Source organism: Python bivittatus, unplaced genomic scaffold (genome assembly GCF_059951505.1).
Source record: "Python bivittatus isolate LINGU-HERP-01145 unplaced genomic scaffold, Pbiv_v1 ctg000700_np1212, whole genome shotgun sequence".
Lineage (NCBI taxonomy): Eukaryota > Metazoa > Chordata > Lepidosauria > Squamata > Pythonidae > Python > Python bivittatus.
Genome location: NW_028277098.1, coordinates 33,386,638 through 33,410,180, shown reverse-complemented (window position 1 = coordinate 33,410,180; position 23,543 = coordinate 33,386,638). Strand labels below are relative to the sequence as shown.

Below are 23,543 nucleotides of genomic sequence, written 5' to 3'. Positions count from 1 at the left end.
TAGTTCATTCAAATAATGTTGTAAAATTTGATTTCTTTTCTTTTCATTTTTTCTTTCTCCTTTCTCACAAGATTCTTCAAAGCTTTAATAAGCCTCTTCAGTAAATCCAATTGAAATATATATATATCCAGGTCACTCTTTTGGTTTATTATTTGTATTTCCCTTTTGATTTTTGAAACATCAATTGGTTTTTTTTGTATGACCAGCGAGACATCCTTTTTCATATCATTCTCGTAGCTGTCATTTATAGATCCACTTTTGATGCCGTCTCTGTCTTGTCAAATAAAACTTGTTCTTCATCTGCCATTTCTTCCTGTTTCTTTTGGACACAGTCTATCCATAGACGCAAGCATCAGTATTGACATTGTTGATACTAACTTCTAATTCCATTTTTCAAAAGTGTTCTTCAGTATTTTCAATGTTATAATGTTTTGCATCATTTTATAAATCCCAGTTAAGTAGCTGTCAATCAGACATGTATTTTTCTCTTTTAACTAAAATCTTTAGGTCCGTCTAGTATCCAATTTTTAAAATTGCTTATCTTTATTGTGTCTTGCTAAAAGTCCAAACAAATCTATTTCCCATGGGAAGGATTTCTTATAAATAATTCCAAAATCTTATTCCAAATTTGTCTGGACCCTTAATCCATTTATAACTTTCTAGGATCAAAGTCTTATTTAGCTTTTTGCTGTTTATTTAGTTTTTTTTTTAATTCTTAAGCTTATGATTAAAATTTTTCTTTTGTTAAAGATTGAAGGCAAACTCACCCAGCATTTTCAGACTTGTCGATCCGAAGGTCTCTAATAGCTTAAAAGTAGTTAACAACCAATTTCTGAATGTAATTAGAAAAGGAAGTTTGAGAACTTAGTGTCCTTTAAAAGGTACCAATTGCAGTTGTCAGCAAGATGGCTATTCCCATTATCTCCCAGTGTTGTCTTGCAGTCTCCTTGTGAGGAGCAACTGTTCAAAGTGCATGTGGGTGATCTCCCATCCTCTCTTTGTCTGGAGAGCTTCCAAAGAGCTGGTCTACTTACCAGCTTTTCGTTCTTTGCTGCAGTCATTGACTCCGCTTTTTGCAGAGCTGTCTTCAGTCCACCATTTCTTCCTCCACAAGTCAATATGTATATTGACCTCTTCCAGTGTGTTTGCCAGATATGCTGTTCCCCAGATTTTCTGGCATAGCTTGGTTAGAACCTTGACTGATTCTTCTTCTGTTGTTTGCCATATATCTGTAGATATTCCATCAAAACCTGCAGCCTCTTAACTTGGTAATGACCGGAGTGCTGATCTAACTTCACCTTTACATATTTTGTTGTAATTCTTTTCTTTTCTAAGAGCTGTCTAAAATTCTTTCTTAAAGTTTCTTCCTGAGATTTTTGTCTTTCCTGGGTATGGTTTCTCTTCTTTTCCCTTCTTGGCAATTTTCATGGTTTGTTCTGACATCCAGTTTTTTTTATTCTGTGTGTGTGTGTGTGTGTGTATTTTATTTTTGGCAGTCTGTTTTCACATTCATCCTTAACAGCCTCTTTAAGTTTATTCCACAGTTCCTCTGATTCCTGATCAATGAGGTTCAGGATTTCAAAGTGATGCTGGGTGTTTTCCTTGAAAATGGTGAGTATGTATTTAAGACCATATAGTAGAAACTGGTTGCCTTTCTTCTGCTGCTTTAGCTCAACTTGGAACTTCCACATGAGCAATTCATGATGTATTTTGCAATCAGCCCCTGGTCATGTCTTTGCTGTTACAAATGAGCTCTTTCCACCACCTTCTACCAATAATAGAGTCAGTTTGATTTCTGTGTATCCCAACTGGTGGTGTGTGTGTGTGTTGTTTTAGTTGTTTGAAGATTGTGTTAGCAATAAAGGAATCATTGGATTGGCGAAACTGATAAGTGTTCTCTTATTTAATTTTGGTTTCCTAGGCCATACAGTCCAACTACATTTCCCTCCTTAATATTTCCAGCTTTGGCATTCCAGTCTCCAAACCACATCTTGGTTGGATGTTCTGTCAGTTTCAAATTGAACTTCATCATAAAACTTGTCACCTTCATCTTCTTCTACCTCAGTGGTTGGAGCATAAAGTTGAACAATTGTCATAATCAAGGGTTTTCCACAAAGTCTAACAGATATTATTTCATCATTGATTGCACTGTAGCTAAATACTATTCTTGATATACCCTTCCTAATTATGAAAGCAATGCCATTCTCTCTTTGTTTTTCATGTCCTGAGTAGTAAACACTATGATCTTCTGAGTAAAAGTGTCCAATTCCAGTCCATCTTAATTCACTGATGCCTAAGATGTCAACATGCAGTCAATTCATCTTTCACTGTATTGTGCTTTCCTATAGTTGTGCTTCTTACGTTTCATGTTCCTATCATAATTCTGTCTTTGCAGCTTTGAGTTTTCCTTTCCTGCATGACAACATCAGCAACTAGATGTTCTAAAGGCTTTAATTATCAGGCCAGCCCAAGAATGACAATGAGGTAGTCCGGTCCAGTATAGTTCTTTTATTAGCTTGCACCTAATAGAATCTTGCCAGACTAAACCTATGCTAAAGCAACTAGTGGATATATCCTGTGAGACTTTAGGGAGGGGCTAATTTCATCTTCTTCATCTTCTCATGGTCCTGCTGCAGGCTGAGGAAGCGCTTGCCCTGTAACCTTTCCAGGAATGCTCCCCCTCCCTCCTGATAACCTTGATCCTCCTTCCAGTATCCTCCTCACACATGCCTTCCATTACATCAATCTAGCCAAATCATATACACCATTAGTATTCCGAAAGATCCTTAGCTCTTCCTCAGTAGCTTGTTGACTACCATCTGAACTGAGGGGCCCATCATCTGGTACTATATCATTAATCATTTTATATTTTCTATCCATGTGGCTTTCTTGGTAAAATACACAAGTGATTTACCATTGCCTTCTGCTGTGCAATATGAGATGGTGCCTTTAGATGATTATCTAAAGTGATAATCCACATCCAGTATTTTCCTATATTGCTGTTGCCCAGTATAGATGCCTGTTTGCTTTAGCTGGGCAGCTGGGATGACCTTCACACCTTGGATGACCCTGCTGGGAATATATACTGTTGGTATATGCTCTTGGTGTTCGTCACTCATCTTTCTCACGATCATCCCCCTGCACAATGAAGCAGCCCAGCAGGACTGGGTGGGTGGGGGGAGTATGGGTTGTAACTTACTAATATTGTTTGAGCTGTGAGCTGTAGATGACAACCAGTGATGTTTTGTTGTTCTGTTTCTGTGATCTCTCTTAAAAGCTAAAAGCTTTCTTAGGCATTTGTATACAGATGGGACTTTATCTCCACCATTAAGTGAGAGGTTGCTAACTCACATATATCAAAAGGTTTCTGGCAATTTTGGAAGGTCTCAATATATAGAATGGGTTTTTAACACATTACAATTGATAATTGATAAAGTACTTGTAATCTGTTTCTCATGTAACCTGCATCAGCATAACCAACCTGTCTTCCTCTTTCCCCCCTCCCCTTATTTTAAATCCTACATCACTCTAATCACTTTATGCATTTGATGAAGTGAACTGCAGCTCAACAAAGCTTATGCCTTTTAATAAAATGTGTTATTTGCAAAAGGTGCTACCAGACTCCTCCTGATTTTATAGAATTTATCTTTTTTTCATTTTTATTAACCTTTAATATTTTTTATGTGTCAAATAATTTTTGCAATATAGCACAATGATGCAATCAAACAACATATTTGTGCTTTAGCTTTTAAATACCTAATTCAATATATAGTGAATACTGTCAGTAAATAGAATTCTAGAATAGCACAGTGTGAAGGTAGATGGTGAATTTAAATCTTACTTTAGGTAATATACCTGAACAAAACAATTCACTGGTTTTGAAAAAGTAGAATTGGTAGGGTTTTTTTTTTTTATTGAGTCACTGCTGTCATTTGGTGAATTATAATATCTACTTATTGCATTATTGGAACATTTTAGCAGTAAAGCTTTCTTTTTCATATATTAGATGACTCTGAAGTGCTCATACTTCCAACTGAAAAAAGGAAAGTTATTATGACACTTACCTCCTTTATGAGCCCATTTATGGCCTGCAAACAGATCTTCAGATCAATTTGTTTAATAAGTGACCCTCTGTATGACTGCAAACAACATTAGAAATGAATTTCTTCCCCCACAAAAAAGAATGGATTTATTTTTATTACTTATGTACTCATTATCTGTTTTTTTGCACAGTGAAAACATGATGACAGAATAAGTACCACTTACACATTTATGTATAAATTAAGAATTCGCTTTGGAGAAGAATAAATCTAATACAATGTTGTTTGCTCTTTCTATTTCAGTGTACCATTATCCTCAATGGCAGTATTCTGCATCCTATCCTGTTACATTCTTTGGAAAACTCTTTCATTTAAAACTTTCCCATGATTTTTAAAATCCAAAGCCAAATAGAATAGCTACTCAGTAATGGACCATACAATACTTAAGCTGGTTCTCATGATTGTTCCATGTTTTATTATTCTGAGAAACAAATTGCTCAGCACCAAATGTCTTTCGGTCCCCTCTTCCTGCTGCACTCAGATTTTGGTGCAAAGATCATGGTTTGTATTAAGCCAGACATTCTTTATTACAGAAAAAAAGGACTGTTGCTTAATGCCAGTTATTAACCAGGCTTATGGAACCTGGAATGATTGTCTGAAACAGGCCATGAACTTAGACTCTCAGAGCAAGAATAACAATCAAGCAAAGTGTGAACAAAAACTGTACTGCCCTTTTCATACTCTGTCCTATAAGTAGCAGATCTAAATCATCAATTCCCTTCCCAGTCTCCCCCCTTTCTTTAAAAGAGGTGTTTAATGATGTGCTTTCTTCTGTCAGCTCTCCATAGAGTTTATCAGATTGATCAGCTAGCTGCTGAAGCTGTATGAAACCAGCAATCTAGTTCTTAACTGATAGGCCAAATGGACAGGGTATTCCAGTTATGCATATTCTCCATTTACCAAACGATTCTGACTGCAAGAGACATACCAATCCTTTGTGGAAATCATCTTATGCCATATATGTCTCAAAGGATGATAATTAGGGGGTAGCCCACAGGTTAGGTATGGGCTATCAAAATACAAATTGTACTACTCAGTAATACAATGAAATACACAATTCTAAGTAATTCTGATTACTTAGAGATTCAGGGAAGTAATTACATAATGTGTAAAACACACGTCCTTTATAAGTATTCTGTTTTCTGGATAAGTCCTGAGATGTATATTCAGGCTTTTTTTTTTTTTTACTGTAATGTGTGATGACAGCACTATTTTCCTTACATGTGGACTTTAAAACTGATACATGGAGAATTGCATGTCTGTCAGCTTCAGGAAAATAGGAGCCATAGTCCACTGGATCTCTGCTATGAAAAGATTAACTGAAAAGAAGAATAACAACAACAAAAGAATTATGATCAAGATTAGATATGGTGGAATCCTGGACTCTTGATCATACATGAGATGACATATTATTTTTATTTTATTTATTAAGCAACCTTATATAGTCACCCATCTATCAGAGGAACTCTGGGCGGCAAACGCAGTATACTAAAAAGACTATTTAAAACAATAAACAACATTGACACCCAATAAAAATCACATTCATCCACCAACCACCCCCATATGAGCTCCATCAACATCCTGGCCCCAGAGCCTGGGGGAAAAACCAGGTCTTATCATGTGGAAAATGTCTACATGAATTCCATGCATTCCTGGGCATAGCAAGGTCAGTCCCTTTGGACTGTAGTAAAAGAGCTCAGAGCATGCCAGCAGATGTATAGTCACTCTTGAACTCATTTTAAAAAGAGGATTCAGAACCCTGATTAAGGGAGGTGCTTGCAAGAAGAAACACAAATGGAAGCGTCCTAAGGATAGACATGAATCTATTGATTGCCAGACAGACAGAGCTATGAAAATATAGGATTTATAGGTTATTTTATTTCTTCTGCCGCTAAATTTCTTTGAAGCCTAATTCAGGAGAGGAGAAGGTGGAGGAAGAGAAGAAGTTTCTGAGTGTCTTAAAAAGGCCAGTTTGAAAGAAAGGTGGCTCAGATTAATATGAGAGAACAAGAGAGGCTTCATGCCCCTATACTCAACATCTGTTCTTACCTCCAAACATATTCTTTCTGTTCTTTCTCTTATTTATATAGAAATAGGGAAAGTAACAGTGGAAGAATCGTCTCCCTTTCCTTAATCTGTGTTACAGCTGGAAGTTTTTGGGTAGGCCAAATGCAAGGATTATCATTTTTTTAAGTTGCAGCTTCTGTGTTGCATAAAGTTGCAACACAGAAGTTGTAGCTTCTGTGTTGCATAAAGACTTAAGATTAAATAATGAAGAACCAATGAGGAATCAATCAGTAAATATAAAGATAGACCCACTCAAAATTTTAAGGTAGAGTTAGTAGTAGCAAAAGGTAGGAAAAACCATGAGTTCAAAAGCTCATGAGCAACTGCTGATGCCTTCAACAATATATTGTGATTGAAAGAATAGCTTTGGGATTTGTAGTCTACCACAAATCCCAAAGCTATTCTTTCAATCACAATATATTGTTGAAGGCATCAGCAGTTGCTCATGAGCTTTTGAACTCATGGTTTTTCCTACCTTTTGCTACTACTAACTCTACCTTAAAATTTTGAGTGGGTCTATCTTTATATTTACTGATTGATTCCTCATTGGTTCTTCTTCATTATTTAATCAATAATAAATCACTTCATGATTGTAGAAGGCTAATAATAAGGAAATAGAGTTGACCAGCCTAAGTCAGAAAGGTCCAGCCATGTTGCTGGAGAGTAGAACTGAATGTATGTCTAATGACAGAGCATCTTTAAGTCAGTAAAGGGTAGAGTCACTCTGATGTGAAATCAGCCAACCTTTGTTCTCTTAGTATACCTGGGAAAATCTACAGAGTAAACTACTCTGGAATATAAACATATCATTATATTAAGTCAGAGATATTTGGTATAAATAATTAATACCTAATATAGGTTATTCATTTATTTATTTATTTGATTTGATTTGATTTGATTTGATTTGTGTGCTGCCCATCTCCCCCAGAGGGTGACTCTGAGCGGCTCACAATTAGAGTAAAACCAGAAAACAATTTAAAAAATAAATACCCACATTAATTAATAAAAGTCAGACTATATAAAAAAATAGGTTGCACTATTATAATAATTTCTCCAATATTTCAATGTGTGGAGTCCCAAAACTTTTTTATTACATGTCAATATAACTGCAAAATAGTTCACTATAAGTCCCATTTTACAAGACAGGATGTAAAAAGGAAGACTTACCATGAAACCTGCCAATGAGCCATGGTTGAATAAACTTTTGGCCCATTATCTGTCTTGTTCAAATCTAACTTGCCATCTGTATCAATCTTCAGAAAAGGTGCAGGGCTGTAGAAACCATCAACTCTGTAACTTGCTTATAAGTATTTCTTAACCATTAACTGCTCTTGTATCCTTGTTTATTTGTCCAGCATAGTCATATATTCTCAAAATGTGTAGCTTCATGCACATAATACATTTTTAGGACAACCAGGCAATGATATGAACATGACAGTATCAAAATATGTAGGCCTCTAGAATGGATATGTGGCATACTAAAGTAATTGAATGTAAATTAAATGAACTGTCTAATAAAGAGAGATTAAAGTAAAATGCTTTAAAAGTATATAATGTAAATATAAATTATTATTTATAATATATTGAATAGACTAGGTTCTTTTTGAAATTAATGAACATCAAATTGCAGTAGTAAATTACAAAAAGCCAAACTACAGAAAAATAACAGCTGATGCCATTTCTATAGTAATCTTTGGTATTATGATTGAAAAGATTAATTGATTTTAACATCTTGTTAAAATGCTTATTTTAAAAATATGGCAACAGCATCTAGAAAACATTAGCAATTAAATGGAATAACTAGTGATGTAGATTGCAGAATAATTTGCTTTCATATTACCAGAGTAACTGTACTTGAGTATTGGTTTATAAATGAGTAAAGGTTCATTAAAAAAACCTTATGATTCAGGGCCAGTAATTAAATTACAATGCATAAATAAGGTGCAGAAAGAACATTTCCAGAGGATTATAAATGAGGCTGTGATTGGAGCAGAAAGGCATTTAATGGTAACCCCATATGCTCCAAGAATTATCAGAACAATGTGTTACGTAATAACATTAAGAAAAATTGATCTCCGTAATAAGCATAGGGCATGCCATCTTTTCTTTCTTTACAACTTAGATGGTATTAAACCAGGAGATCTTATTTTGTAATAGTCTTCCTCATTTTTAAAATAAAAGACTTAAAATATACTCCTTTTTCTTGCTTTCAGAATGTGAAAGTAGTGTTGTGAGGAAGAAGCAGACTTACACTGCTTTCAGGGAAAAACTGTTTGTACAAACAAATGTTATGGGCATATAACAGATGCAGATTCTCATCTCATCTCCATGATCTCTGGCAATGCTGATGCTTTGTTTGTAGTATTTCATTAATTCCAGTATATCATAAACAGTTATGTTATATTGGGTGTGGAAGAGATAAATGCTTATAGCTATTTAAAACCTACTACTATCCGCCAAAGTTCTCTACAGGAAGTACTGGTCTGTCAAAAATACATTTACTGATCCAACTCACTGAAGTCTTTAGCTAGTTCTGCATAAAGAAGTCTTTTTCAGATCCTCCTCAGTTTATTATATTACAAAATTTACCATTCTTCCTTAGCTTTGGTCTGTACATAATGCCATAATTTAACAAGGGAATTTACGGACTGACTTTTTTTTTTTTTTGCTTGACCACACGCACATGAAAAATCACTCAGTTCAAGGATAGAAGATATCACTCTATCCTGTGGTACAGAATGGAATGTGTATCTCTGCAGGAATTTCTGGTGGCCTCATATTTCATTGCTTACAAAATGCATCTTATTAACCATGAGTCTCCATTTCGGGACTACCATGGTAATATTCCTTGGAAAAACATTGGAAGATGTTGTTAATAAAGGCACTTCATCTCAGCGCTCCTCAAACCTGGGAGGACCTCTATAATGTTGGCTCATTAGTGCCCAACAACTCCAATCTGAAGATTGTATTTATAAGAAACCTGACTCTTATATTGATAGGAAAACATCATGCCATTTAATATTGGAAATCCAGCATGTGTCTGAAATAGTTTTCAGGCACAGGTTTAGCACTTCAGTGGGAATTAAACCTAGAGCCTTTCAAGCAGAATTCAAAGATAAGTCAACTATATGAGTTTGACACATGAGTTTAGACACAGTCTGATTTCTTTTTAATTCTTACATGCTTAAATACTAAGTATTTCTCTCACTCCTTGGGCATATTTAAGGGAAAAGTTTAGCTTACATATCTCTCCTTGAGAGCATCGACATATCCCTATCATAGTTTATACAAGTTCTAGAAGCTTGATAATTGTTTTGGGGGGAAGAATCTTACTTCAATATGTCTCTTTATTGGGAGGATGATTGAGAACTTGCTTCTGAAAAAAAGGTGACCCTAAATTTAAGATTATCCCTTCCCAGAAGGAAGAGTAGAGAGAAAATAAATTCTGTAGAATACCCAACATTCCCACTTTGTCAGTTTCTGTTTGCCAACTCCATCCAATTCTAAGGATTTCTCTACCAGTAAGTGGATGCATATAACATATGCATATCAGTGTATGCTCATATAGGTATGTATGCTGAAAGCCACTCTTAAAAAAAGGCTAGGACAAAAACTAATTAACTAATAGTCTATAAAAGTGCCTCATTTTTCAAATTAACTGATCCCGTATCTGCATGTACAACCATTTTTCTTTCATGTTTTCCTACACGTAAGTACACAAAAGGACATTCTCTCTCCCTTCTAGCAGGGAAAAAAGAAAAGAAGAAGAAGAAGAAGAAAAAAAACCCAGGATGGCTAGAGATGGGGAAGAGAAAAGGGTAGCTGCACTAGGAAGGAAAGGAAAGAGAAAGGAGAATTGAATTTGATGGAAATGCTCCAGAGCTTTTCCAGGACTATTCATTGCAGTTATTTCTATACACTGGATGGAACTGGAGACTGTTGCTCAAGCAAAAATGTTCCAAATCATGTGAAACTTTACATTTTGTTGCAGTGTTGCATGATCAGTATATTCAGCCTGAGCATGGCCTGTGCTGGTATGAAATGTGTATTCATCTGTTAATTCTTCCATTAACCAGATAGAGATGTGAAGTCTTTCTTTCCCATTTAATCAATGGGACTAATGCAAACACACAGTTTACACTTGAATATTATTCAGGTAAGTGCCCAGATATATAATACCACTAATGTCTGCAATATTAGAATGAAATATGTAATTACTAAATACATTTGTTCACAACCAGAAGGATATAGTTAAACCTATTACATGCTGTGGGAGTACTTTGAATGTTGACTGCCCATGTGTATAACTTTTCTATGAATTTTAATAGGTAACTTTAAAAAATCCCTCTAACATGAAGTTATCTCAAGTATTACTTGTCACCTTGGGAACTTAATTGTTTCTGTTTTCAGGAAGATATCCAACACTTGGCTAAGCACTGGATGGTTTACAATGAGTATTGCTTTAGAGCTGTGTGACAGGATAGACGTCTATGGAATGGTACCACCAGATTTCTGCAGGTAACTATTTATCTGGATTTATACTTAGATTGCAAAATTCAGTCTTATGGATTATGTATACACATACACACATGTCCTTATACTATTCAGAAAGTATATGTAGGGTGTTCCTGAAGCTCTTCATTACCATGTCCTGTGATTGAGTTTTGAAAACAACGAACAGCATTTAATTACATTTCATAAATTATTAAAAGTTTTTGTTTGTATTATGAGGGATTAGTTGACATCTTGTTAGTTTCCCTTCATCTTTGAATATTTATTAGCTAAACATAATGCTATAGAATACATGAAATTAATTTCTGGAGAAAAAACATTTGAAAATATTAATTTAAATGATTTTTTTGAACAGATTCTTCTGAAAAAATAATCTAAATCAAGATTGTGTGGGCATGCATACAAACATATACAATTACTGGGATGTTTCATTTATTGTTCATCACCTGTGTGTGTGGTTTGCTAAGTTATGATAGTTCATGCAACTAAGCATATTTGAGTGAAGAGGACAATTATGTTCTTTAATGTGGGGATCCATTCTCAAACATTTATGATTTACAAATTTTAATTTTCACCATAAAACCTCTGAGTGGAACAGACATGGCTTCAGCATTGTAATTGCCAACAATATGGCTGTACACAAAACTGAAAACATGCTTTCTTTTAAGTTTGAGTGGCTTTGTCTTATTTCAAATGTACTGTTCCACAACTTCTGTATTCTGTTAGAAAAGAACTCAGAATGTTTCAAGTGTTTTGGCTATAGACCCTGGAACTTAGGGCCAGCGGCTGCTCCCTTATTCTTTGTTCTAGGGCTATGAGAGGAGATAGAGTGATAGTCCATGCAAACTGCTACTAAAATTACACAACATTGGAGATTACTTTTAAAATATTTTGGGAAACATTAAAATAAATCCATGTAAAAAACAACAGGAACACAGCACTCCTAAAATCCACTAAAATATTTATTTATATTATAATATGTTTTTGGGGGAAAAACCCTACTTGCACTTGCCTACTTATCTGAACAGAAAGAACAGAGGCCTTTTCAATTTCTTTAAATAAACTTTTTGCAACGGTCAAACAGTAGATTATAATACCAAAAGGCAATAGGTTACAAGACCAAAAAGCTAGATAATCTCTTTAACATTCCTTTCAGATACCACATTTCTTTCTATAAGGTATTCTTAATTTTTGAATCTTGGCTAATTTTTCTGGAGGCATTGACACCCACTTATTTAGCAGGCAGTGGATTTGTTGTGTGTTTTGTTTTAGCTCCCTTGTCATGCACAAGCCCAGAAAAAGCTACTCACTGTTTTATTGATATAAGTAGCCCCCGGGGTGAAGAATGGCCGAGTTACAGCCAACCCATAGTTAATACAAAAGCAGTCTTAAATAAATAATAAATTCCAAGAATTGATGGAATTGGCGAGTAGCTCAGGGAGTGTCATCAGGGCGCCAGTCACCCCCAGGATTGATTAGAGCTCTTATCGCCCCACGCAAGCTGGCAGAACCAGGTCTTTAGCCCTTTCTGGATAGCCGGGAGCGTAGTTGCCTGCCACACCTCTGGAGGGGAAAATATTCCAAAGGGTGGGGGCAATGGCAGAGAAGGCTCAGAAAGTTGTCTGAAACTTTCAGCTCATAGGAACAAACATGGCAACTGCCTTGGTCATATCCTCATTCCAGAGATCAACCAAGTCTTTGAAGGATCACCAGCTCTTAATAGGTGAAAAGTCCATACATTGTTCAGGAATCTTGCAGTATTATCTAGTTTTTGAAGGCAGACCATTTTAATACATCCCAAGACTTGGAGAGAACCCAATCTGTATTTTAGCACACAGTAATGGAACAATAGAGCTGTTCCGGATTCCCCTACCTACAGATTAGTTTCCATTCTGACTAGCAAAACCTGCAGTAACCATTAAACTATGAGGTGCTCTTTAAGGGGGCTTGGCACAAAAGTTAAAATTAAAGCCACCTCTGACAGCTTGGACGGAACATAGTTGGGCTGCAGTGCAGTGTAACATTATGTAGTAGTATCCAAATCCTATCCTGATGTCCCCTGATTGTTAAGGTATCATATTAGAGGAATGGATTTATGATATCATTCCATCTCCCTGCCCATCAGAATTTGCCTGCTTCTATTCCTGAAAATGCTTGTAGACTGTTTATGCTTGTACTATAGCATTAAATTCCAGAGCTTAAAGTTCTTCTCAGTTAACTGATCTGCCATTAAATAGCAGCATCATATAGGTTTCCTCTAGAAGAGGTGAATATCCTTTTGTTCTACCCAAAACAAACATTGTAATATATGTATAATACAGACTATTTTACAGTGCCACTTCGGGAAACTAATGTATTTTACATAGTTGCATCTCTAAATGTATTACTGCTGTAATATTAATAAGCATGTTAATTCTGATAAAATACTGATTAATGTCCAGTATCACAGAGTAGTAAAATAGCACCTGTTTTAATATTAATAAACAAGTATGGGGATGACTTTCAGCCTTCTCACATAAATTGTTCATTCATTTAATCTGCTAGCATAAAAATTTAATTGCTGAGTGGGGAGTTAGCATACAATCTTAATCTGGGGTATTCAAACTAGAAAGATGAAATTCATAAACTTATCCCAACTCTTTTTGATGATGTTTAGGACTGGAATTATCATCTGGTCCAAAAGACACAGATACCAGTGTAGTTGTTCTCCCAAGATTTGAAGATGAGCGAGGGTGGGTTCCTTTGGATTAATAAGAGCTGTCCCGATCATAGCATTTTCCTAGCAGAATGTGCTTTCTGTGTAACAGAAGTAACTTCTGGGTACCCTGAAGGGGAATAGCGGCACATTTATTACTCAAAGAATGGATAATCTAGATAAGAAGGAGCAATGTTCATTCCCTTCCATCAGCCACCACACTTAGTGGAACCAAACATTATAAGCTTATGGGTTCACAGTACTCTGTTTTCTTCCTGCGAATGTATACTTCAAAGTAAAATTCATTATATGATTGTGCTGCACTATGCATTTTTTCACCATGGAAAAATTGACTTATTATTAGCAGGGATAGGGAAAGCCAGAGTGCAATATTACACTGTACTTTTTAACGGATAGTATCGAGATAAATGTGCGGGGCAAAAAAAGCATGAAGCTGCTCCATTTCTTCTTGTAATATTTAGTTCTGTCCAGGCATGTAGGATTGGTTGTAAATTGTGCCAGAAACCACTAGTGCTGCAATCCATCCATCTAAAGCTTTCCTAGTTCAGAACATCTGCCTTCATATTTAGAGATATGTGATAGCATTAAAGCTAGTTATATGAAGCTTATAACATTAAGAACCTTGTCAGGCATTATACAACCTGGAGGAAGTGCTCCAGGGAAACTGCCCCCACCTGCCAGAGATGCACAGATGATCTCTGCAAAATGGGTTTGTGCATTTAATTTTGTGTGCAATGGCTTTTGTGTGACTGTACAGGTGCCTTGTGCTATGAGAGTACAGGCACAATCACTCTTAAATTAAGATCCTTTGTCAGCTAACACATTTATACTACCAGATTGATTTTTGCTTTGTCTTTTATTAAATTGGACACATCTTTGTAAAATGGATCAAACTGTATCAACAGTACAGACCTAAAGAGGAGAAATAATCAGAGTAGTGAGCGTGCAGGGCACTTAGCATTTTCACTGTTTCTTGGAATTTAGATGCAGATACTGTCTGAGATGATACAATTGATTAAAAAAATTAGGAATTCATTACCAAAATTAGCAGTATTGAGGATGAAGCTCCTATATACTGTATACTAAGTTACTCATACCCTGGAGAACAGTCTAGTTGGGCGGGGTTAAGACTTTTTCCAACCTTGCGATTGGTTGCGGTTATTAAATAAAATTATTGTCCTTGCAAATTACTTAGGGTCGCAGTGTCAGTTTAAAACAAAACCACCCCCCCCAAAAAAAAGTGACAATGCCAAATTGACAGTTCTAGGTGTGCGTCTATCCAGGTTGCTGTGCTGGCTGGATCAAAAGGCTGAGATCCTGTTACTTATTTCCCAAGCTGCTCATCTCTCTGAATGCACCTCAGGTTATCTCTCTACACAAGCTAGATACACTTCAGTATAGTCAGCCATTTGGTTCTGGAGTGGTTATATTTTAATTAGCTCAGATAAAACATTTCAATGTTTACAATATTGTTTTAGCATGTAGTCTTCTGGGAAATAAGGTGGATGGGGGAAACGGACTTCCTGAACCTTTTGGCTTATTAAGGACAGCATCACTTTGCAACCACATCCCACTGTTTACTCTCTTTTTCTGCAGGGATAACAATCATCCTTCAGTACCTTATCATTATTATGAACCTCTGGGACCCGATGAATGTACAATGTACATTTCACATGAACGGGGAAGAAAAGGGAGCCATCATCGTTTTATCACAGAGAAACGAGTCTTTGAGAATTGGGCCCGGACTTTCAATATTCATTTTTTTCAGCCAGACTGGAAACCAGAAGCACTTCCTGTCAATCATGCAAAGATTAAACTAGTATTCTGAGGAATGAATGCACAAGGCTGTAATCACAATCACCTACTGTATCAGGTTTCAGAGGATTGAACATCATATCACAGCAAGCCAACCTGAAAGAAGTAAGGTTAACAGGGCTTGCGGATAAAAACAAAAAACAAAACCTGCTACAATATTCAGGAAGTTGTTACAAAGGAATACCTAAAAGGGTGCTTGGTATTCAGTATACAATTAAGCAACTATTTTAATTTCTGTCTATTGCATATGTATATGTGATTTGTTAAAAAGGGAAGGAGACAACACCTATGGTATTAATGAACATAATTCAGGAGATGTGTGATTCATTATGTTTTTAAGGCACATTGCCACTGGGTTTTCATAGTGACATTTAACAGTTACGTAGTGGAAGTTTTTAATGCAATCCAGTATTTTTCTATTTCACAATGATATGGTTATTTATCTTTCATAATCGCTCAAATACTGAGGATTTATATTGCTGCTGGTTTAATGCCCAGCTTCTTGTTTATACATTTTCTCTTTGAACTATAGGATAATTCTATCTGGCATGTAATTAATATTTGATCTGGAAGTTATGTATTTTTTTTAATTTTGTATTCTTAGGCAGTGTTCCAGTATCAAGCCATTTTGATAGCAAGCACATCCTTACGGGGAGCTCCAGCTGAGAGTGATGGTTACAGCTATAATATGTGACATTAGATATACAATTAAGAGTTATAAGGAAAGACTTTCCATAGCTGATTATTTTTGGTCTTTTGGTATTGCTAAAAAATAACCTGGAAGCCAGGTTTGATCCAAAAATAATTTAAGCAAATCTGATTCTCAGAAGTGTCTCAGAGGGTGGTCTCTCACATGCATTCTGAGCAATTAAATCCTTCAAAACTATACTAAGAAATGTTTGGATTACATTCTTAGGGATACTTACATAGGAATCCCATTCAATTCACTGGACTTTATCTCCAAGGAGATGTGGATAGAGATGCAGGATTAGATGCAGTTATTTGAGGATGACATGGAAAGATAGGATGGGATTGCAGTGGAATCAGGAAAGGCTGACTGATACCCCTCAAAAATGGCAAAGCCCAGTCATTTGTATATACTGGTTTATGTACGCAAGTAGCAGTGGAGAGAGGGCAGGCCAATGCGGAAGTGGATTTTGACCATAAATGAACATCCTGTATGTTTTGTGGAGTAGGAAACAGACCATACTATTCTGAAGTGCAGTGAATTATATGGATGTAACATTGGTCCTGTCTGACATCATGATAAAATGTGCTGGTTTCTTTCAGATGCCTCAGCAATATCCAGATCTAGCAAATGATATTGGATAGCACTAAATAGTTCTGTAAATGGATACTCGCTCATTATGTTTCTTCGTGGGATTATACCTAGCTTGTGAATAAAAAGCATTTCATTCACAGTGTTATTTGACCTTGCACATCACAGATCATTTAAGCCAAGTAACGTCTTCTAACTGTCAAGAATTACTTGGCCACTTGCACACTGCCATTCACTATTATTTCAAATAGTAAAATTATTCCATATTTTGATATTAGAGTTGTCATCAAAAGCTGGATTTATTTTAAGGTGTTACGCATGGGGGGGGGGAATATGTAGGAAGAGGGATTTGGAGGGATGTGAGTTTTATCAGTTTGAGAATTTATAAAACTTGTGTTGTGCTGCAGGATTTCCTTTTCAAGTTATAGAAAAAGAATAAATTCCCAAGTAAAACATTGACTGAGTTGTGAGAGGAAAAACACTTCCTTCTTTTTATTATGGTGGAAGTATTTCTCATAATTACATCTGTTCTTTACTATTGAATAAAATATTATGAATTGGTAAGAAATTGCACAATTTTACCAATATTTCATTTTTCTTTCCAAACACAGTTCGCTTGTCTGAAAGAATAGGGAACCCCATACCGTCATAAAGGAAAAATGAGTTGTAGATAAATGCATGTTGAGAGGGCTTCTTGCCCCATTTAATTTACACATTTCAGGATATCTGATTTACAAGCCATATCTACTTCACTGGAAAAAAAATTAATGCCAGACTACAGTGAGCAGGTGCCATTTAGGGCTTGAACTCCAGCAGCTGGATAACATTCATTGGGAGAATGTTAGCTATTTTATCATTAAATACAAGGTATTGTATGGTTGAAAGTTAAAACTGCCTGGCCTATGGCCTAGATAGAAAACATAGCTGTTACATGGTCCCAGATCATTTCCAGTTGTTATTCACTATTCCAGTCAATTTTTTTAACAATATTAAAATAATATCTCTTGTCTGAGAGTGCACAGAAAAGATCCTTTTTGAAAAACAGTAACTGCAGTGAGCAGCAGAGTTGTGTAGGGCTGCAAAGGGGAGGATATCTCATATTCAGGCTTCAGATCAAAAGGATCAGAAGAATTACCCTCTTGAAGGAGAATTCTTATATGCAATCCTGCTGCAAAAGTAGGGAGATGAATCACACTTTTTATTTATTTGCATGTGTTTGGAGTCTCCTTCAGGCCCATATAATCCCTTTCTGAGTCAGGGCATATTTATTTTTTGTACAAGAACCAAATACTAATGTGGGAATCCTGCGATAAGGATTTTCTGTGCAGCTTGCTTTATCAGGCAGCAGACTTACAGAGATTGGAAAATAGCATGTTAGGACAGCATGTATTGATGGCTCGGAGGGAAAAAAAGGCAACTACATTGATAGCAGGATTTTTTATTTATTTTTTACCATTGCATGAAAAGTAAAGATTTGTATTGGGAAGGCGGGAGGCACCAGAGGTGCTAAGCACACACTCCCGCAATGCTATTTCTTTTTATTTAAAGCAAAGCACATGCAAGTAATAAAAATGCTAATCATTGGCTCTCTGAGATCATGTCTAAGTTTTGCTCTAAGAGTCAGCTTTAAGCAAAAATGGGCAATTTATGATCTGAACAATAATACAACACACACAGCGTAGAAAAATTGAATGATGGTATTTGAAAGTGCTTACCTTTGCACATCTTTCATGTGAATGAAACTAACAGGATGGTAAGAATGCCTAAGGGTTTTGACTATGCTGACCAGAACATCTGGATGCCCCTCTTAAGAACAGAGGTATATTTGGTCACTCATCTGCCAACTGAAGAATTTGTATGATGACCAGGAAGCAACAGTTAAACAATATAATACAACTAAACAGTTCAAATTTAGGGAAGGAATATGACAAGGTTGTATACTGTCACCTTATTTATTTAACTTACATGCAAACCTTACAGTCAGAAATGTTGATGATAATGCTGGAAGCAATATGGACTTAAGGAATTTCTTGTTGCAAGTGAAAAAGCCTCTCTGTTGTTCATTTGAAAACAAAACAAAATCCACTGAGTTTATGTCAAGAGGCAATGACAACCCAATGCAAATGGGTGAAGAAGATGAAGTAGTAACAGCTTTTCTTTTCTCAAGTTCAGAATTCACTGTAGTGAAATAAAGAGATGTCTGCTGCTTGGAAAAGGGCCATGATAAATTTAGACAAAATACCAAAGTGTAGGCACATCATACAGGGGAAAAAAAAGATATGTATGGCCAAGTCCATGGTTTTCCAAGTTAAAACATATAACTGAAAGCTGGTCTATCAGGCTGAACAAAGAAAAACTGATGCCTTAGAATTGTGGTGCTGGAGAAATTTATTGATAATATCTTGGATAGGAAGAACAACAAATCACTCAGTCAAGTAAAACCAGAAGTAAAGCTAAACTGCTCATTGGAAGTGCTAATAATGAAGCTTAAATGTGTCCAATTGGAGACTAAAATTGGAGGCAATTGAAAAGGGTGACACAAGACATGGTGATTAGATACTACCACTGATGGCACAAGCATAATCTTGCAAAACCTCAAGCTGTTACTGACAGATAATCCTGCTGAAATTATGTCCATCAGGTCACGAAGAGTCAGAAGTAATGGCACACACAATTTCAGTTTAAACAACTAGTACAAACTTATTTCTGCATAAATGAATGCTCTTTGAGTATGTATCTGCACTTTTCATGACATGTTAAGGGGGAAAAATGAAGCTAGACGCTTCATTTTAGATGAGCAGTCAGATATGACAAGGGTCATATTGGAATGAATCTAGATTCCAAGCTTGATAAACAACTTGCAAATTCTCAAAAACTCCTGTTATAATTATGACCTAATTTTTCTGAAATGAGAGCAACTCTTAATACTGAAAATAAAAAAAGACGGTGATAATATTCAAACTTGCTGAGTACATTGTCATTTTATGTTTCTACTTGAACTTGGTTACAGTCGGACAGGAAATGTTATCCTTTCTAGAAACTCATCTAAGACTACAAAATTAGTTACAAAGTGCTGACTACTTCATAAGTGGGTTGAGAGGGAAAAAAGACACTTTCTAGGATGTGCTGTGTTGTTTTTCTCTTCAGTTTTGTTCAACAAACCATGATTAATACAGCCAATATAAATTTCCTAAGAGTAGACAACAGGGTTCTGTTAATGTAGTCCAGAATCACATTAATCTTACTTGTAACTATTGCCTTGTGCCTCTAAAGTCTTCTAAAGGTGTCTTTACCTGGAAGCATCAGCAAAGACAGTGAAATGTTACAGTCCAATTGCCTTCCATTCTTGGTGCAGAAAGAAATCTTATCTTCAAAGTTATTGAGCATGAATTGTGGCATTTTAATCTAATTGCTTTCCTACCTCTGTTAATAAGCCTTGCTGCTTTTTCAGTTTCATAAATTGCATTTACTTAACTGCTCCTTTCCCTAAGCAGATTATCTTGGCCTATATCTCTGTGCTCCTGTGTTCCCACAGAACCCCCTCCCCACCCTGCATACTGCTTTTACTCAGATGGACAGTTTTTAGGTTGAACAAGAAGTTTTGATGTTTCTCAGTGTGACTACTATCCATAAAACTATTACTAGATTTTAAAATATAGCAAATTGGGAAATAAAATAAAAAAAGTGAAGTAGACATCTGTGACGTATCTGGCTGAAGAGTGTTATGTTCAGGACTCTATACAAATTCCATACACAGATATAAATAGTGTTGTTGTTTTTTTAATATATTTACTTGCGCACACACATTTTTGGAAATATTCATATTTAAGCAGATTATTATTTTCTTAACTAATCTTCCTGGAGGTGAAGTGGAGTCATCATATAAACTTCAAAGTTGTCTTACAAAGTTTGGCTAAAGTATTGAATCTCAACAACAATCTGTTTACATATTATCAGGAAACAAAACTTGTCTCTACACTTTCAAATAACAGATTAATCATTGCTGTTGTAGTAGATAAGAGGAAGGTATTCTTATAAAAAATAGTCTTTTGTGGCAGGAGAAATATCTTTGGATCAAATTCAAATTTAGCAATATTGGTCTTCCTTTATCTACGTAAGTAATCCACAACCTCTCTTTGCCTCTAATTCATTCAACAGTATTATATAAATCCAAGTAACGATGTATGAAATGAAATCTGAAACACACAAAATGATTTCACTCAGCATACTTGTCAATTTTTTTGTGTTTATGAAACAGAACACCATCAGTGGAGAACTATACTACACTCACTATAATGGAGAACTTGTAGCAATGCATCTTAGATCTATGGCATCACATGCGTGCACATTACCCAGCTTTTGTGTCCTAGGCACAATTTGTAAAAACTGAATTTTTATAAATGTGACGTGTCCAATAAAATTTTATATGTGCAGGTTTGATTTAATACGATTCAATCAAAAGTATTTCCACCTATACTTTTCTCCATGGAGATACTACATCAGGAATTGTACACAAATATATAGCTCAGTCTAAAGCCATATTCAACATGTTTTATTCCCATGGGCTTTTGAAGGTAGTCTGGATCCCATATACCAGGCTAGTGGACTGTGGATGTGGAAAGTCTAAGTACATATTTGCTGAAGAACTGATGAGTTTGCTATTGGTTGTAAATTCGAATGAGTCATGGAATCTGAGAAATATAATGGCTGTAGGTAAAAGGTTTGATCTAAGGGGCTGAATTTAAACAGAGGAAATCAATATTCCTTTACAGTATTTTTGTTTCTGTCGAGCAGATATTCAATACTTACAGCAAAAATCTGCAAAGTGACTTAAGTATATATTGATAAGATGACATCTTAAATAAGGTTCAGCATATTGTCTAAACCTTTGTTTCAATGACAGGGGAACTATTTTTTATAAATAATAATAGAGACAACTATTTTTCAGTACAGCTCAGAAGATGTTTATTGATTTTAAAATATTTTAATAAAACGTCTAGAGTTTCCTCTGCATTCATCTATTCCCTCCCGCTGTTTGATTCAACCGTTCTTTTCTGCAACAGAGATTTTTGCCTGGCTATTGGCATGAAAATAAAAACTACTCATCTGCTGCTCTACATAATAAAAATGATAAACAATGTCAAGTTCTGATATGACAGAAAAAAGGACAAGGAACACTTCTGATTTCAGGGTTTTTCCAAGGTGTCACCAGCACTGCCACTTACAATACTATACCTGAATCTGAATCTGTTTTCATGATGCTTCCTTATATTGTAGACCAAGTTGTAATGATCTTGAAGGAAAGATGTTTCTTAACTGAAATCATGTCTGTGTCCTTTCAGAGTGGCCTTGTTTGCACACAACACACAACAGAGATTTGTTTTTCCACTGGAGGATTCTTGCAGGTGGAAAGCTCCGAGTCAATAACCTCAGCCCTTTTATGAAAATATGTTGTTCTGAACCAATATTAAGCAGCTGTTTTAAAGGTGAAAAAATAAGTCTGGTTTTTTTTTTTTAAATTAAAGCTCATATTAAGAAGTGGAGTAAAACATGACAAAGTATTTCAAGCAGACAGGTTCAACACTTTATCCATTCATATATTTTTTGATACAGAGGCATTCAAACACAGTCGTTTTGAAGTTCTAAAAGATGTGCTTCATGTGCTTGATTCCATAGGTTTTAAAGAAGACCATGATAATCAGAGCCCAAAGTCCTAAAATAAAGCCTCCGGGAGGATGCCAGTCCTTTTGTTTCGGTTTCTGTAAAGGGGAAAAAAAATATATTAAAAGATGGTTGCTAAACACCACACAACCCACAATATATATAACCAAGTGTTTACATTCAAAACTTACTCTCTTGGATAAAGCCAGAATACTGTAGAAAACCAACATGTTTCCTGTGGCAGGAATTTAAAAGGCAAGTAGGCTAAACTACACTCCTTTTGAATTGCTTCAAGTATCAAATACTGTATTTGAGAAGATAACTAGGATTTCCCCCACCCCACCCCCAATGCACGAATAATTTATCCTTAAAACGGAAGGACTTAGAGAACTGAATTTGTCTCATCTTCCTAGGGATGAAAGTGGTCTTAAATTCAGTGCTGTCCTCCTCCTGGGTAAATACAGCTGTGCTGAAGGCTTGCCTGCATTTTGCATGCTGCCAACTGCAGTTATGTGCCAGGCAGGCTCAGGCAATCCACATCTTCCTGTAGGAGTGGCCCTTTGGCATGTAAATAATCAATCTCTTCTCCGTTAGGGGGGAAGAAATGTCTTTTTAAAGGTGGGAGAACTTCGGCAGAAGGGTGGACCAAGGCAAGAGGAGAGGAAGGGTGGCCCAAGGCAAGAGGAGAGGAAGCAGAGGAGCTTTCTTGCTCCCACCAGCCTCTGGTTAAAGTAGAATTTCTAAGAAGAAGGAAAAGCAGCAAAGGGACCATCTGTTTCCAGGATTATCTCTTCTCTACAGGAATATGGGAAAAAGTTTTAGTTAAGAACTGTTCTACAATTCCTTGATTTCCTTTTTTCCCCCTTGTGTAGAGCTAAATAAATTTTTATTATTATTTATTATTATTATTTAGTATATTATTAGAGGACAGTATATATATTTAGAATATAGCAAACATTCTTCTTGGAGTTGATATATTAATTTGGAGTTCTCCAAGATGTCTACTGATGGAAGACTTGCAGCAGATCAGTGGCATCTTGTGGTCTACTCGGAGCACTACATTATCTGTTGCATTTTCTTTTAATCAAGGTGCTGTTTCTTTCACAATCTAAACAATCTATAATTGTTTCCCTTCATTATTAAGTCTTTGCAATTTGGGCAGTTAAAGTTGCAATGAGCTTTTTATATTGTATATCTTTCTTTTAAATAAACTTAGATTTTGATTATTTCTTGCAAGTTTGATTTACCCATGGGCGGGGAAGAGAGGAAGAGCTCAAACCTCTAGTCAAATGACTCTATGGTACACGGCCAGGAGGTTGTATAATAGAAATTATTTCATTTTTTCCCCCATTCTAACATCTTAATCAGCAAAAAATAAGCACAGACAAGAGCT

The 23,543-nt window shown here is 35.8% G+C and overlaps 2 protein-coding genes across 2 annotated transcripts in view; one reads left to right on the top strand and one right to left on the bottom strand.

The window, feature by feature from the left end:
* The window catches only part of ST6GALNAC5 (ST6 N-acetylgalactosaminide alpha-2,6-sialyltransferase 5), a 75,845-nt gene extending 59,208 nt beyond the window's left edge, over positions 1–16,637 (top strand). The window contains exons 4-5 of the mRNA XM_007430958.3: positions 10,578–10,685; positions 14,992–16,637. Of these exons, the coding sequence (XP_007431020.1) occupies positions 10,578–10,685; positions 14,992–15,223 (340 nt within the window). The 3' untranslated portion in view covers positions 15,224–16,637. The remainder of the gene's footprint in view (positions 1–10,577; positions 10,686–14,991) is intronic.
* A 4,792-nt stretch (positions 16,638–21,429) lies between these two features.
* The window catches only part of PIGK (phosphatidylinositol glycan anchor biosynthesis class K), a 110,935-nt gene continuing 108,821 nt past the window's right edge, over positions 21,430–23,543 (bottom strand). Inside the window, exon 11 of the mRNA XM_088153102.1 lies at positions 21,430–22,248. Within this exon, the coding sequence (XP_088009228.1) occupies positions 22,132–22,248 (117 nt within the window). The 3' untranslated portion in view covers positions 21,430–22,131. The remainder of the gene's footprint in view (positions 22,249–23,543) is intronic.